We start from the raw sequence: 17367 nt of genomic DNA, 5'->3' as shown, positions 1-17367 counted from the left end.
TTTAACAAAATTCTTCCGTAAACCCTTACAGTATGGAGCGGACAACGGTAGAGCATGCGTCGTAAAGACCAGGTTGCTAAATTTGGGACATACGTCTAAGTGAATGTCAAATTTTCTTTAATTGATATTAAGTTCAAAATGCCGACGGTCTAAATTTGACCTGTGTTTAAACTTAAATTTAACTGTAAGTAGATTTATTTTATTACTAGTCTAAGTAGAGTTTGTATTAAAAATCTCAACAAGCTCGCCCGCATCTGACATGACAGCCTATTTCGTACGTGACCGTGAAACCTTTCAGTAAGAAATGTAGCGAAAAACTATTCTTACACCTAATCATATTCATGCAAAAAATGTATTAGATTCGCGCCCACGCTCCCGAAACATGTTCTGAATTATATGAGGCCCGCGCGGTACAGATTGGCCGTTGGTACGTAAAATGTAATATTAGAATTTATCATTTTTTTAATGAGGGTATGCAACTGAGTTTTTAGAATCCTAATAACACAATAGTTACCAACCTTTTTTGACCAAGGACCACTTTGATTTAATTAGGTACCTATAGGCAGTGATAGAGTCAAAAGGAAACTGTACTGTTTCTTACCTATAGGTACTTAACTATCAATTCAAAAATAAACTTTAGGAACATGTACGAACATAAGGATTTCTAAATCTTTAAAAAATACATTTACATTATCATATTGTCTGTGTTTGATAAGGATCAGTACCAAATTTAAGGCTACTTTTTGTTTTTTATTTTTATTTAAATCAGTAGAATTTGTACTTATCAAAACAAAAGAGACTAGAATGTACCTAGTATTTTTTTTATTTCCACAGGCGAGGGGTTATTTATAAGTAACGTCTTGTCTTTTGTGAAATGGAACAGAGAGGAACAGGACACGCACGGGGAGAATAGAATAGTTTTAGATGATTGTATTTTGATTTACGTGCCAAAGGGATGTCAATAACAAACTTCAAATATGAACGAAAACAATTACGGAATCAATTTTGTTAAAATATATGCTCATGTGTCAACTTCGCCACCTTGAGATATTTATGCAAGTCTGATCACAAAACTAACTGAACCTAAGCAAATTTTTTTAAAACATCCTCTTTTATTGCTAGCACATGATTAATGCATATCACTGGAGCGCTTTATGTACATACATGTGCGAAATTTCACAATAATCTAATCTATATAGTACCTTTAAACGAGCAATTCTTGTATATATATTTCGGGGGTCTCGGAAACGGCTCCAACGATTTCGATGAAATTTGGGGTCTAGGGGTTTTCGGGGATGAAAAATCGATTTAGCTTTTTCTTATCTCTGGGAAAACGCTTGTTATCGAGTTTTAGCGAAGCTCGGTCGCCCAGGTATTACACCATTAAATGTGGATAAAAATTGACTTGCAACTTTTTTTTATTTTCTTATGTGACAAGTGAAGGAAGGTATACGGGGCTTTGAAAAAAGACAAAGTTTTTTTTATTTTGTTATCATATTCCACAAAAGTAAATAAACGGTTGCCTCAACTGTACAGTACATCTGTATAAATACCTACCTATGAGCCGTGGCCCAGTTTGTAAATAACGGGAGACCGAGCCTTCGTTTCATGAAACGACAGTTACAATCGTGGAAATCCAACGGCGCATTTCAGCTGTTTTTTTGGGAGTTTCAGCTTTGGATACGGTATGTGTGCAGACGTGTTACTGTTTACTTATTGCTGTAAGGGGCTTTGTTTTCTGACATGGTGTTAATATGAATAACACAAATTGGCAAACGGCTTTTTTGGTTGAAAGATTTGTGTCACGTGTGTCACTGTTGATAGGTACTCGTTAGTTAACAGTGGCCTTGTTATGTCTATGTAAACTGGAGTAAGCTCACCCACGGTATTTTTTTTATCAAATTAATTGCCACAGTGACTGCTTAGATCAATGTATGTTGTATGATGTACAATGATTGCTCACTGAGATATAAGAGTGTACTTTAGGGATAAGCTCGCCTCGCTCGCTCGCTCTCCTCTCTGTGTATTTGTATTTTTAGTTTTATGTGCAATAAAGAGTTTACATACATACATACATACTTTATGTTATTTAATTATGTGGTTGTACTGCGAGTATATATAAATATAAAGTACCAACTCGTAAATGCTCGTTTTGCCAGAGAAAAGGTTAAGCTAGATTGTTCATTATCAATTGTACATCTCTAAAAGCCCTCACATGGTAATTATCATATCGTTGCAAACCCGAGAACCCGAAATAAATAAATATACAAGAATTGCTCATTTAAAAACATTTGTCATTTACAAACCTCAGTGCATGTTATTAGATACTAATACGTGACAGATAATCAGCGATGCATTGAAGGAAGGCATTATTAAATTGGCAATTTTTTGTGCATACGATTGATGTCTATCTCCGTTTTAACCCATTAAAAATACATTGTTTTGATGACTTTTGACAACAGGATAGAAGATCATTTATTTCTTGTTCCCAAAACCAAAACCTATTCAACGACGTAAATAATAATATTTGAGGCATCGCCGAGCTTAGGCGCTATAAGAAATCAAATCAGAAAAAAAACATAAGTAGATAGACTATGGTAAAATATGCGCGCAAAAATGGTAAAATTTTCCAAGTCGTAATACTCATAATCTTCTCATTAAACTTTCAACCACGATATTGCCTTGAATTCTTCAAGGCGAAACCAGCCACGGATTACCCTTAATCCTTTACGGATTATTAGACAATTCTCCTCTGACCAAAAACCGTTTTCGTAAATATTCCGAAAATCTTTCATTATTTCAGATTTACTGACACATTTGGCTTCGTTCCATGTCATTAGCTAATTCCGTCGCTATTACAGCCTTATTTGAAGTTTTAAAACGGCGTTACGACTTTGAGTCATATAGTGAAAGTTTGCAGTCATAAAAGGTCCTGCCGTGTCAAAAGATGACTAAGTTTATGTTGTTTGTAAGAATAACGGACATGGCATTGCGCAGTTATTGTGTTTAATATCTTTGCCGAAGGCTTTTTTATTTTGACAGGATTGCCACAGTAGTTTCAAAACTTTGAGTAACAGAGCAAAACCCCCAACTGCTTTAAAAACTTTAAATAAAAAGTAAGTACGAAAAAACAAGTCTAATATATAGTCTAGAATTTTGTAAGTAATTTAAACTTCATCAAGTTCAACCTATTACTATAAATTCTTGAGCTAGTCGCGAATCCGGTTGTTACAGTGCCACCCCACTGTACGCTATCTACCTAACCTGTCCCTCTTAATAAAGTTATTAAAAGATGTCCAGCAATTATATTTGCTGTTAATCGAACAGCTAATGTACCTGGTCGAATAATATTACTAATAGTTTCAATTAAAACTATGAAAGGTATTAAAATACCTGGAGTTCCTTGGGGAATTATATGAGCAAATATATGTTGGGAATTATTAATTCACCCATATAATATAAATCTTAATCATAAAGGTAATGAAATTGATAAAGATAAAGTTAAATGACTAGGCCCCACGTCAAACTTCTGTTTTCACAATTTGAACCGAACGTCAATCAAGTAAAGTTATTTTTTTTTTTATGTCATATATTTACATATTACGCCAGTCCCCACGAAGATATACCAAGAATTCCCGCACGTATTCGAAGTCATAACTTAAGACTGGAAGTTACATAAGTGAACGAAGGGAAAGCTTGCATAAAACCGCCCTTTTACAAACGTGATGCAATGTGCAACTGCACTTTAGTACTTAGCCTCAGGCGGAATCTTGCTTCCTTTGTGGTTCTTTACTCTCTCCTTTGTTTGCGTCTATAGTGATTGGTGATATCGATGTGCCTTATTACTAATACTCAACTGAAAAAACGGTAGAAAAAAATCAAATAAAAAAAACAAATGGCGCGGGTAGTTTTAAATCACTGGAAGTTGTACGGCAATTATATTCCTTGGAGTTTGGTCGTGATTTACCTATTTGGGTAGGTACTGGAGAGTAGTCAACGATGTAAAATAGGTGTGCTTACTAAATTATTATGTCAAACCTAAGTCGGTATTTGGAATGAAAAGAAATTTAGGATTTAGGACCACGGCTCATGCATTATTCTTTTTCTTTAGTTGCTGTACATCGCTCATCTGGATAGACATTACGATCGGTTGAGGTTGTCAGTCTAATAATGTGGATGGACTGGTGTGTTGTGTTGTACGCATATTATTTTATTGTGTTACTTTATTACCATGTCGTTGAACATGAGTGACAAACCTTTAACTTAAACCAGAATGAAAAACAGTCTTCGGTTTTAACGCAACAAACTACTTAGTTTACAGACATGTTTTCATAGATACCTACAGTTCGGCAACAAAAGTATTACTTATACACAGAGCAACGGAATTGGAATGGTAGCCGTGAAGAAGCAAGCGGCGCAAGTCACGTACCACAAATACTTGCAGATTGTGGTATCTATTACATACTTTTAGTGATGTGCCAGTCGGGTTAGGAAAAACACCTCAAACGGGTTTATATTGGAATCCATACATATCCATAATGTTTGCCATAATGATAATTTCCCATGACTCTTTTTTCTTGAAACCTATAAATAATTCACAATTGTTATAAAATAAACCTAACCTAACCTATAAAGTTCTACGGGATGGCCATTTACTGAAAATTGTATGGTTTTGGAGAAAAAAGATTTATGGATTATGATCATTATGGCAAACATTACAATTAGGACAAACGACATTATGGATTACGACAGAGACCCACCTCAAACACTTAATAAAACTTTCACATTACAATATCAAATATTGAATAGTTTGTAGCTGATATCCAATTTGCGTGTGGAAACTTGAGACGTTGGTAGACCAATCAACTTTTTTACCCACACTAATCTGTCCGCGACATTTTTCAAACAATTGCAGATTTTTGTAAGTACCTGAACATGTTTTTTCTGTAATTTAATAGATGGTGTACATGAATTCATACCATCCTACGTAAGTTCAACCTATTAAACCGTGAAATATCTTGTTGGAAGTACGATTTTTCGGTAACGCCAGAGACAATTTTGGTAACGCAGGAGACGCCCAAAGTGTCGGTAAAATCGTTGATTGGCCCTGGTAACATGAATAGGTACTAAGTATACTGTAAAAATATGTACCTATAACCCTATAACCTAACCACAGAGTACATATATAAACCTAACCAACAAAAGGTTGGAAAACCCTCGGCTTTATCACTTCAAAGTTCAATATATCAAAAACGGCTTATTCGATTTTGATGAAACATGTCTAAGAACCATCGCTAGAAACCCTGATTTTAAATAAAAAAACCGTATTCAAATCGGTCCACCAGATCTACGGTGCCACAGACAGACAGACACACACAGCGGTCAAACTTATAACACCCCTCTTTTTGCGTCAGGGGTTAAAAACACCAGAGGCCGTAGTTTACAACTGACGCACGGCACTCTGGGGCATCCCAAATTTGCCATCGCAAATTCTAATTCCACTCACATTGAGTAAGTGAATTATTGGGGGCAAAAAGCAAAAGTTCCAACTTCGATACTCACGCCTCACGCTCGACGCTACCAATATGATGTTCTTGTTCATCTCTTTTGTTGCGATGTTTGAGGTCGCAGCCTGAGGCAACGGAGGTCGGGCTTTGAAGCCAGCCCAGTAATTAATGACACTTGTGACCCTGTGAAGAAACTCATTAACATACCTTTCATTATGAAAATTTTGTAATGTTTTTTCTTCAATGTAAATATTCAGTTTCAAGGTGACTACTTATTTTGCGCATTGAATTCGTGCGTGTACGGAGAACGTTGATCATTAGTTTGTTTGAATAACCAAGTTTAAAAAGGGAATCTTGCAAATACTTCATGGCGTAAAGTTTTCTTTAAGTTAAGTACTTACCAACTTCATTTGAAGCGGCAGCGGATGCCCTGATGACAAAATGTCTACACATCGGTTCCATTTTCGTACTAGGTAATTCGGAAGCACGAAGATTGCCGAAGCCCAAAACTATTGCCAAAATACTGCGCGTCTTACTAACAGTCACGAGTCACCAACACTTTAACAATCATTTATCTCCACGTGGTTAGAGCGTCTATGATTATTGATTGTAACGAATTGAGGCCATATTGTACTATAACTTATTCTGTGGCGTCATCTTCTCCCGGTACATAGCATAATTAAGGCAATCGCGTGTAAAACGCCATTATTTGAAAATTTTGCCAACATTTTAAAGCCTTCGCGTGATCGTATATAATATAAACCATGAAAAAGAGCATTGACTTGTTACATAAGTCCCGTAAATCAATATGTTTTTTTATGGCAACATTTTGTGCAATTACAATCGAGTTACGTTACGACATAACATTGTTGGCAGTAAAGGTATGTGAATGCGGAGAAAAAATCGCACAACACGTAGCTTTACTTACCTTGTCGATTGAATAAAACCTTATGCTTAGAACATAAGAACTGTTTTGTGATGAAATTGCAGTATTGACTTTAGTTTCTACGTAATTTAATTATCCAAAGAACCGCATCAAATGTGTTTCGTCAACATGGCTGGTGCGATCGTGATTAATTTTTACTTGGAATTCGAAATAAAACAACTTTAACAGGTTACTCACGAGTAAGTCGTTTTCAGTTTCGGAAGACACAACGCGACGCAAATATGATGAAAATAAGGCTCATTACTGGCCGTTTAGAAAAATATCACTTTCCATTTTGATTGATTTGTATAAGTTCTTTATTCAAAAATTCGAATAACAAACGACGAACGAAAAAAGAACATGGAGATATGATTGTTAAACTAACCAATCTCGATTAGAAAAATAAACGACGAAAGAAATTTCTCGGTGGTTTTACGGAAAAGTAATTGAAAATTTACCGGACCACGGCGGGCTAGGTATTTAATTTGATGGGAACGTTTATAATTCATTTTGCTCGGCGTTTCTAACAAATTTAAAGTAAGCCGTGGTGCTTACAGCTATTCCGTCGCGCACGATTTTCACGAAAAATTGGGAAAGTTGATAATTAAAATAAAATGACAGCCCTTAATAATTAGACTGAAACGTTGGGAATGTATCGTCGATGAACCGCGTTGAAGAATGACTTGATAAGTTAACGGCATGCGGTTTTTTCTCCCCCCACCTTCACTCTTTTGTGATCGTACTTAATACAGGAAGAAAATCTTCACATCTTGTCTCGTATACTTGTACCTACTTCTATTTCTTGAGATCATTCAGACATCCACAACGAAGCATTTGTGGGCTGTTCTTATAATTTTGATGTTTAAACTGCTAAAAGGCAGAGGGCTTATGGCTCAACCAAGGCAGACCTTGAAGCGTATTCGCTGCTAAACTCGAGCCAACGAGCTAAATTATACTGGGTGTGGCTGTCAGTAGGAGCATATAATTAAAATATAGATCGTACTCGTCAAACTGAACAACATTAATTCAGTGACTTTTAAAAATAAATTAGTTTATTTTTATTTTATTTCTATTACACTAAAGTTATTCGAAGAAGCAATGTAAAGCAAAATGTTTGATGTTTGTAGCGTGACGTGACAGGGGACGTCAATTAGGCTACATAATATGTACGCCATCCTAGAACCTAATTATTATTTAATTTGTATGAAAAAGGGAAAATCTAGACTCCATTATTTTTTTTACAAGTCGCTGAACTAATGTCGTGTAGTCTGACGAATACAATCTGTTTTTTTAATATTTGCTCCTGTTACAGGCCACACCCGGTATTCTGTTAAAGTTCAGTTCACACCAAAACACCCTTCTCGAACATTCGTGGGGTGAACCATTGAGTGCAGTTTTAATAAGTTTTATTTAAAATTTCTTTTTTTACAGGATGACGAAGACGAGGATGACACAGAGACCTGCGCGAGCCCGGAGGTGTGCGCGCCGCAGCCGTACCCACGGCACGTGGCTCCCCAGCAGACGCCAAAACCTTGGAAGCGAACCGGTAAGAGAAAACATACTTTATATGTGTTCATGCTCTTATAATGTCCCTGCCAACGAGTGAAGGGTCATATCTTCAGCATACGCCTTCCTGTCCTTCGCAAGATGGATGCTAATCTCGTGCATATTCCCAACAATAGGTTTAAAGTTCTTTGACAAAAATATGGCGAAAAAGAAGTCCACATCTTTGATTTTTTCCATTCGTTATTAAGTGAATACCAGGCAATGTACAGTCACCAGCACCAATATCTAACACAACAAAGCATGTATAAATATCTGATACGCCTCTATTTTTAGGGCCGGTGGCAGATATGAATGCAGGTGACTGTACGTACATGCAAGTTTTTACCTTTTTTATTTCCACCGGAAATACTTATGAATGTAATTTTGAACAGGACCCAAATACTTACTGAACATAGACTTAAGCAATGAAATTAGAATACATTTTTGTTGGATGATTTTTCACTCGTCTTTTTATTAAATTGTGTACCTGCAATATTTCTAAGTAACGAAGTAGGTTTTATAAATATTTTCTTTTCTAGCGACAGATGTGATTTTTTATGTGTACGTTTGTATTATATCCACGAGGATTAGTCTTAAGCACTTACCTTACCCCCATGCACTCCTTGCTGTTGGCGACAATGGCGACTTTGGTGACTTTGGCGATATTGGCGACTTTGGTGACCTTGGCAACTTTGGCGACTCAGAAGAAACTCCGCCTCGGGCGCCGCCTCGCACTCGTATATCCCACGACGAATACCATCAGTTCTGCGACGAAGCCCTAGAATGTATGAACGCATGATGTGTGTAAACCCTTGATGCATGACGTCACGAGTTCGTTGCAATTTGTTTTTTAATTTTGAATTTCGTTTGCCGCGTGTGCATATGGCCAGCACTTTTTTGTTTACCATTGTTTTAAGGTTAAGTGAAGGCCTTTTTATTACAATAATTATTGGTAATAAAACACGCTGTTTTTGTTAATGTGTCGCGTGCATCAGCACGAAAATCACCTTAATTTTGTTATTTGCTTTAGCGACTAATATATTTACATACAAGTAGGTTCCACAGCTTACTAAGTACACATTTCATTATTTCATTTAGCAAATTATTTTCACTTTCTAACAAAACAGCATATCTTTTAATCAGCTATATTTTACCTACTTAAAAAAAATTTTGCTCAGCTATTTATTTTTAATGCATAAGTTGGAAGAAAATCTTTTTAAAGCAAGCTACTAATATATTTTTGTTCCATTTTTGTATTTTTTAGCGTTATACATGGACTTAGTTTGAATTATTCTTGCTCGATGTTAATTATGTTAATATTATTCTGAATATAAAATACGATCCGTTCCTCCAAGATTTACATTGTAGGAATATGGCTTTGAGTAGCCTCCTAAATTTATTACCATATTCAGTAACTACACGCGCGTCTTCGCCACCTGGTTGAATTCCCTATCCCGTGGGAATTTAAAAATGCATCTTTATTTCTTGTCTTAAGGCAATATAAGTTTCAGTTTTCTATGCCAAAAGGTACATTATTGAGTTGGAAATTATCTTTTAATTTGGGTACGTAGTTCATGTTGTCCATATTTATAATTAATTCATCTAATACCTTTAAACGAGCAATTCTTGTCTATAAATAAATAAATATATTTCGGGGATCTCGAAAAGGGTTCCAACGATTTCGATAAAATTTGGTATGTAGGGGTTTTCGGAGATGAAAAATTGATCTAACTTGGTCTTATCTCTGGGAAAACGATTGTTACCGAGTTTTAGCCCGAGCAAAGCACGGTCGCCCAGGTACTTGTAATTAGTTGGCAAAAAAGGGACGATAATTAAAATCACATGAATCATGCAATCATCAATATAGGCTAGCAGGGTCACATTTTCCAGAGGCCTTTCGTTCGTAAACTATAGTTACGTGATGTCTTCATAACATAAGTCATACAAAGGCCAATCCATCAATTAAATCGACATTATTTGTAAATCGACTACTAACGACATGCATTTGTTTACAGCATACGACTTGGCGACACAGTGTCCGTCGCGGCGCGCGTCCATGCGTCGCCACACGGTTGCGCACGCGCACCCCGTGTGTCCGCCGATAGATGGCGCTCACTCGCTGCCACATTCAAGGTAAAATTATTATAACGAGTGTATAATTAGATCGTGATGAGATTAGGAATGAAACTGACAGTTATTTCAAATAGGTACTTACGTCACAGTCAAAGTGGATATCTACAGTAAAAAATCTTGATATGAAGGTAGGTTATTTTGCAGAGCTTGTACCTACTCGAATATGTGTACGTAAGCACCACAAGCCAAATTATCCACCAGAGTCTATTTTACTTTAATTTTTTTCACTCATAGAAAGCTATACTATTCCAAATTAACATGGCTGCCTTTAATCCCAGAAAAGCGGAACAATGACACAACTATTCTTAACACCATTATCATGATCATCATGATCTTAATACCTACCTAAAAACAAACAACATATCCATTCTGAGCTAAATTTTAAAATTTGCCTACCTACCGACTTATCTTTAGGCCCGACAGTTTCAACATCGAATATTGCCCTAGCAAAGTTCAAAGTTCAAATACTTAGATGATTGACATGCCGACATGTGTAACAGTTCAAGTAACAAGTTGTAACTATTATCCGGCCGTTACCTTACTAAATTTATACAACGGAATCTTGTACACGGGTGGTTAACCAAGTATGTTTTAAACTGCGATGTACTTAACAATAAATACTACTTTAAAAACTTCCATATGGAATACTGAAAGTTGCAATTAGAAATTGAATTTTATCATTCAAAATAATTGGGGAAACTTCGTTTTCGGGAAAATTCCGCTGTGCCAGAAGACTAGAGTTTTCAACCAATGTGTGTTGCCAGTGATGACCTAATGGCTCTTAGACGTGGTCCTTTACTGTTGGCCTCTAGAAAGCCTAAGAGTCATACAGCGAGTTCTGGAGAGAGCTCTGCTTGGAGATTGTTTGCGAGATAGAACCCCAATTATGGAAATTTAACAAAGAACTATAGTCACCGACATACTTAGCTCGAAAAATATGCAAGTTGATCTGGTAATGGCCGGGTCACATCGCTCGAAGAAAAGACTGATAACCGTTGGAGGAGAGAAGTCCTCGAGTGGCGACCGCGAACCAGAAAGGAAGCGTTGGCTAACAGTCCTCGCACCAGGTGGTCTGACGATATCACAAGAGTTGCGGGCAACCGGTGGATACAAGTGGCAAGTTGTCGTCATTGTGATGTCCTTAGGGGGAGGCCTTTGTTTAACAGTGGACCACTTAAAATAATGGACAAATACCGACCGGTATTTTTCTCCTTGATCTTTAAAAAAAGGCACTACTAAAGCTTAGCCAAGTCTTGAAATCCTTGGCGAACAAGTGGTAGGTACTTAGCAATGGTCAATTAGAAAGTTATTGAACACTCGTATTCCCCAGGCCGGGTTCGCGCGCGTCGTGCGCCGGCGCCGCTTCGCTGGCGAGCAGCGATGCGGACGTGCAGCTCGCCGAGCTGTCCTGGTCGCGCAGCTCGCTGCAGGACGACCTCATCAAGTCGGTTAGTGGCAGCCCCAGTGTCAAGCACGTGAGTAGAGTAGAGTAGCGGACGTTCACCGAGGTTCTAGGTTTTAGACATGAGTAGGTAGTATTTGATTTTATTAGCAGATAATTTTCTCAACGTAATATTTTTTTTAATAGGTTGGTATTTATCTATACCACGGTATGGATGTAACCACGAACGTATATTTAAGGCTACGTACGCACAATGCGATTAGCGGCGCGCTTTTGTGTTCCTGTCTCTCTTCAAAGTAACGCTTGAGAAAGAGACGGCGCTCTCCAACCGTACGGTTAGCCGCATACTGCGTACGTAGCCTAAGAGATGCCATTCTACCTATCTTTCATCTCCGCGCACATTTGCCACTGCTAGGCACAAGCCTCCTCTCTAATTGGGAGGGCCTGGGCAGTGGTTCCCACGCGGACCAGGTTTGAGAACTTTGCTCTTACCGTTGTATTGCTTCACCCAAAAACTTAGATTTGCAAGTATGAGTTTGAACATGGTTGGTTTGAACCCATTAACCTCTGCTTAAGAGACTATAATCTAGTAAGCTAGCACGAACTATTTCCTAACGGTTTTTGCCAAAATTGAATTGAGCTAAACTAGCCAATCTCACTTGTTACCACACGGCCGTTACGGTGAATTAAGTGAATCTAAACGAATCGGCGATTTAAATTTATGCAACCAGAAGACAGAATGTAGATGTGAAATATATGCCGATGACGTGTTCAAAAATTTACACGTTCGGGTCTTTGACTCATCCACTCCAATATAGGTCCGTGGATGCAGCGAAATAAGGTGGCACGATGTTATGCCAATAATTATTTGAACAGTTACTTATGAATAACACGAACCTCGGTTAACGCAAAGTTGGCATGTTCATTTGTTTAGATTAATCAAATCTATTTGTTCTTCTAGATCTGTAGACAAAATAGGCACAAACTTAGCCTAGCTAAGAGTCAGTCCCATAGATATTTAAACAGTACGCATTAAAGCACTAACCATATTTTAATTNTTTGAACAGTTACTTATGAATAACACGAACCTCGGTTAACGCAAAGTTGGCATGTTCATTTGTTTAGATTTAATCAAATCTATTTGTTCTAGTCTAGATCTGTAGACAAAATAGGCACAAACTTAGCCTAGGTAGCTAAGAGTCAGTCCCATAGATATTGAAACAGTACGTATTAAAGCACTAACCATATTTTTAATTAAACTAATTGACTTTAGTTGTTGATACCTTTATATCTATACTGCACAACCATTTAGTCAACCACAACCTATTTAATAGAACAACTAGCTACTTGACATACCGATCTCATTCCTTATAAAGGTCCTCATAGATCCTCAACCACATTTTATTTTTACAAGCTTTTTGGGTCAAATCTTGCAAGTTGATTTTGACCCACTTATAATGGTCGGATAGACTTTTAATTTGGTATACATACCTAATATATAAGTTGGATGACAATGCAAGTAAAGTCAGCAAAAAAGCTTGTATTAAAAATAACATTTTTAATATAAACTTATACAAAATGGTAAACCGCCTTTTTAAAATAGAAACAAAAGAACTGTTTTCTTGAAGTCTGTTAAACGTTAGCCGCAAAGTGTAAGTTAATCATGCATGAAGGAGTGTCATAACATAACGGCGTGGATACGGCTATTACCATTATCTTTGTGCGGTAATTGTAGAAAGTATTAGATAATTCGACGGGTATGAAAATAAAAAGCGAGCTTTATTTAATTGTCAAATAAAATTAAAAATTGAATACAACGCTGCAAGATTTTGTAATTACAGCCAAGGCTTTAACAGTTAGTGATTGAATGGAGACAATTTTTACAGTTATAATCCTTTATTCAACAGCTTACTGGTCTCTATTATATAGGTCACAATATTTTTTAAAAGTAAGCTGATTTTAGTTTTTTTTTTACCAATATTTCGAATCCAATGCTCTTGGCGAACCAATGATCTTGAATTTAATTTCATTCAGAATCAGAGAATTGCTGGTTTTAGTTCTTGCACGCTAGCCATAATTACATACGGTATCCATGCTAACTCTTCGTATGTTGCACGTACAGAAGCAGTGGCAAGACGCCATAATGTCGGACGACCGGCTGTCGCTGACGTTGGAGGAGATCGTCCACATCCGCTCCGTGCTCACCAAAGCTGAACTCGAGGTGTTACCTGTGGAAGGACGGGTTAAGGAGGACGTGGAGAAACGGAGGGTGAGTCAGCGACCGAGTTAGCAAAGCTTATGACCGTGACCAAGGGTCGGGAAAACGGAGGGTGAGTCAGCGACCGAGTTAGCAAAGTTTATGACTATGACCAAGGGTCGGGAAATTTGGCATTATGTAGTATTCAGTATTCATTTATTTGGCAAAAACATAAAACAGAAGACTTATAAATACTAGTACTTACAGAAATTATGCACCCTGGTAGGGTAGTATAGCCACAATTGTTATGTATGAAATTATAATCTAATTCTATTACACAACTAAAAGTTAGATTCCTACATACCTGCCAAAAAACTACTTAAAAAATACTAGACTAAAAAAAATATATTATGGCTAGCTAGATGTTTATCTCTCAATGATAACTTCAGGCACTTTTATTTTTCTCAGGCCGTTTTAGTTTCAAGTTTGACCTCCCCTTTCGTAGTGATCAGACTAATATGAATGCACAATCTATTTCATTATTTTAAACCGAGATATATTTTTTCAGGTATGCTTCTTATGTTTGAAGACAAGATTCGGTATATTCGGACCATGGGGCCAGAAGTGCAAGCTATGCAAAAAGACGGTCTGTCAAAAGTGTTGCTCAAAGGTAAGTCCAACGAAAACTTTACTTGTGCGGGAATAGCTAATACAATGGAGAGATCTAAAGCAACTCCTACCGCCATCTAGTGAACAAATATAGAAACTTCAACGCACTGCGCGTCATTGAAGTTTCTCAAGTTTTCGCACAATTTTAAACAACTTCCAACGCTCTTCCTACGGATTTCGGTCCCCAGGCATTACGTCTGCCTGGTGAGATTTCTCCATTGTACCCTCTCCCTATAATTTAGACATCCAATTCAGTAATAGACTATGAGTGAAAATCACGAGTTTAAAACGTTATATATATCCCATTCAGTGTTAGGTTTTAAGAAAAGTTAAACAATCGTTGAACATGTGTTTATGCATACCCATTTCTTAAACTGTCTTTTTAAGTTTGTCTACCTAATACCGTCTTATAACAAGTGTCGGTTTTTGTAAGTAAGGTAACAGGTAAGCCTTTTAGCATTTTAGAATGCTTTAATATGAAACAAACAAGTGGCATTTTAGCAAGGTCGCCAGGAAACTACAGAGGAATGTTGTTCTTTAATCAGTTATATCTTAAAGTAGTAGACCTGATCCATTTTATTGTTTACAAATAATAAAATTATTTATGGACGCGGATATAGTTCTCGGATCACCTTTGTGACAAACTGATCCATCCGCAATAGGCCCGTGTGTTCGTACTTTTCATTGCTACGTTATCTCCAGATGCGGATCCCGACGGAGCACTTCGCTCACGTGCCGGTGGTGCTGCTGAGTCCGTCGCTGCTGCCGTCGCCGGAGGACGAGCCTTCCTTCCCCCGCAGCCTCATGAGCAGACTCGTGCCCGACACGGTAAGCTATTAGGGTTCTCTGCAGACAGAGCTTTTCACCGAAATATTATTTCCAAATGTTTCATTTGCCAAATTGTTTCATTTCTCAACAAAGGATATTCGATTTTTTGCGAAACTTTCATAAAACAAACCTAACGTAACTTACCTACATAGGTAGGTACCTACTGTTTTCTATAAAATCAAAAGAAAATACACTGAGATTTTTTTTGAAATTTTTAAAATGAATCATTTGGGAATAATATTTCTGCAAAAAGGCAGGATATCTACTACGTACCAGACTTGATGGTTTGATCTGAGTTTTTGCTTTAAGGTAGCACAAAGGTGCGATTTTCTCGAGTATTTCCGTACCAGATGTACCTATTATAGGAACCATATTATTATGATTCTAATGGAATCGGAAGCTAGGCACTAGAGTTCCATGACAGAACAATAGTCATATTTTGGCTTATTACAATAATCTTAGGGTGAATTTTGGCTGAGAATGGTTTCTATGTACAACTGGTTAATGGAGTAGTTAGGCAGGTAGTATTACTGCAATACTTACTAGCACTTGATGCCTAGCCGTGTTTGATTTTGGCAGAAGGGTCTCTGGGAGTATTTTGACCGAGGGTGGATTCCATGATCTGAATTGAAGCAGTTAGGCAGTTTCCAATATAGTGGGTTTTGGTTAATAGGTATACGAGTATATGCCCATGGTCATGTAGCACGAAGAACAGATGGCCGTTGAGACTGAAAAGTTCTCGAATGGTGACCGCGGAGCGCAGCGTAGGACGTACACCAACGAGATGGACGGATGACCTGGTTAAAGCCATGAGTTCGCGGAGGATTTAGGCCGCTACCAACAGAAGCAGCTGGAAGTCTATGGGGGAGACCTATGTCTCCCTAGAATATACGTCCTATGGCTGTTGTGATGGATGATGATGAAACTTTAATAATTATTATTTCAGAACGTGGTCGAGAACAGTGTTGGCAGCGCACCCAACAGTCCGGCGGCGACGCGGCGCGCGGCGGCTGCGGCGCACTCGGCGCCCGGCTCCCGCGGCGCCAGCGCGCTCGGCTTCAGCGAGCTGTCGGTGCCGCCCGTCATGTCGCGCAGCGTGGACGGGCCCGGCAGCATGCCGGCCGTGCTGCCGCCCACGCCCGACCGGAGGTCAGTACAGTACCCCCAAAATACCTTTAGCAGCTGGTCCTTCAAGCCGGATTTAAAGTGACTTGAACCTATATTGCACATAAATGCCTGTAAAAGTTTTAGGTACTTATCGAAGTATCTTTAAACCAGGAATGTTACGGAAGCGGCATCATCGGAGCCATGTAGGAACCAGCCAACAGTGGACATCTCACACGGCTTATATGATGATAATGATGATGATTGGTACGTGCAGGTATTCGTGTAGCTTGAACAGATCACTGTGCAGTATGACATTAATATGTACAAAAAGAACAGATAGAATTTTCCCTTTTGACTTAGCTTTTTAACCGATTTCAAAAAGCAGTAGGTTCTATGTTCCAATGTTTGTATTTTTTTGTAACATCTTCGCAAATATCAGTAATGTCTGAACGGCATGTGTAACGTTCCAGGGCGCGGTACGGGCGCAGCGTAGCGAACGCGGGCGCGGCGGAGCGCCTGCGCGGCGTGCAGATGGCGGTGTGCCACGACTGCAAAGCCATGGTGCTGCAGATCATCAAGTCCAGCCGCGCGTCGCGCTCCGCCTCGCGCGACCGCGCGCTCAGACACCTCACGCTGGACCTCGCGCCCGTCTACACCGCCGACTGCTAGCTGCTCCGCCTCCGCTGGCTCTAACCTTTCGCTCTCAAGCTATCGGAGAGGGACGGCACTACCCTGACCGCATAGTGCGTGCGTAGCCTACGCCTCGTTCGCAAGGTAATACTGGGGGCTACTACGAAAAAAAATCGGAGTTCGGATCATACCGTCCCTCTCACTCTCGTATTAAATAATATTAGCGTCAGCGGAACGGCAAGATACGAAGTTCGAATTTTGTCCTTCGCGGTATAGGCCCTGGTAATAGCAATAAAATGGTGCCAGTAGCATGACACTCGTTCAGCCGGAAGAGGCCCCTTATTTCGCATAACATATTACTATAATATGAATTTGTATAACATAATTTTGCATAACATTGAATTGGCATAATAATAAATCCGTG

The 17367-nt window shown here is 38.5% G+C and overlaps 1 protein-coding gene across 1 annotated transcript in view; it reads left to right on the top strand.

The window, feature by feature from the left end:
- Positions 1–17073, top strand: part of LOC141426885 (protein spire-like) — a gene marked incomplete at its 5' end in the record, with an annotated part of 250088 nt that extends 233015 nt beyond the window's left edge. Inside the window, 9 exon segments of the mRNA XM_074086122.1 lie at positions 7864–7978; positions 8685–8762; positions 9993–10110; positions 11441–11585; positions 13635–13781; positions 14278–14379; positions 15081–15206; positions 16153–16355; positions 16784–17073. Coding sequence (XP_073942223.1) covers positions 7864–7978; positions 8685–8762; positions 9993–10110; positions 11441–11585; positions 13635–13781; positions 14278–14379; positions 15081–15206; positions 16153–16355; positions 16784–16982 — 1233 coding nt within the window. The 3' untranslated portion in view covers positions 16983–17073.
- Positions 17074–17367: the final 294 nt, after the last annotated feature.

The sequence above is a fragment of the Choristoneura fumiferana genome, chromosome 3, assembly GCF_025370935.1.
Source record: "Choristoneura fumiferana chromosome 3, NRCan_CFum_1, whole genome shotgun sequence".
NCBI lineage: Eukaryota > Metazoa > Arthropoda > Insecta > Lepidoptera > Tortricidae > Choristoneura > Choristoneura fumiferana.
Note: the sequence above shows the minus strand (reverse complement) of the source record. Positions and strands in the feature narration are given on the sequence as shown.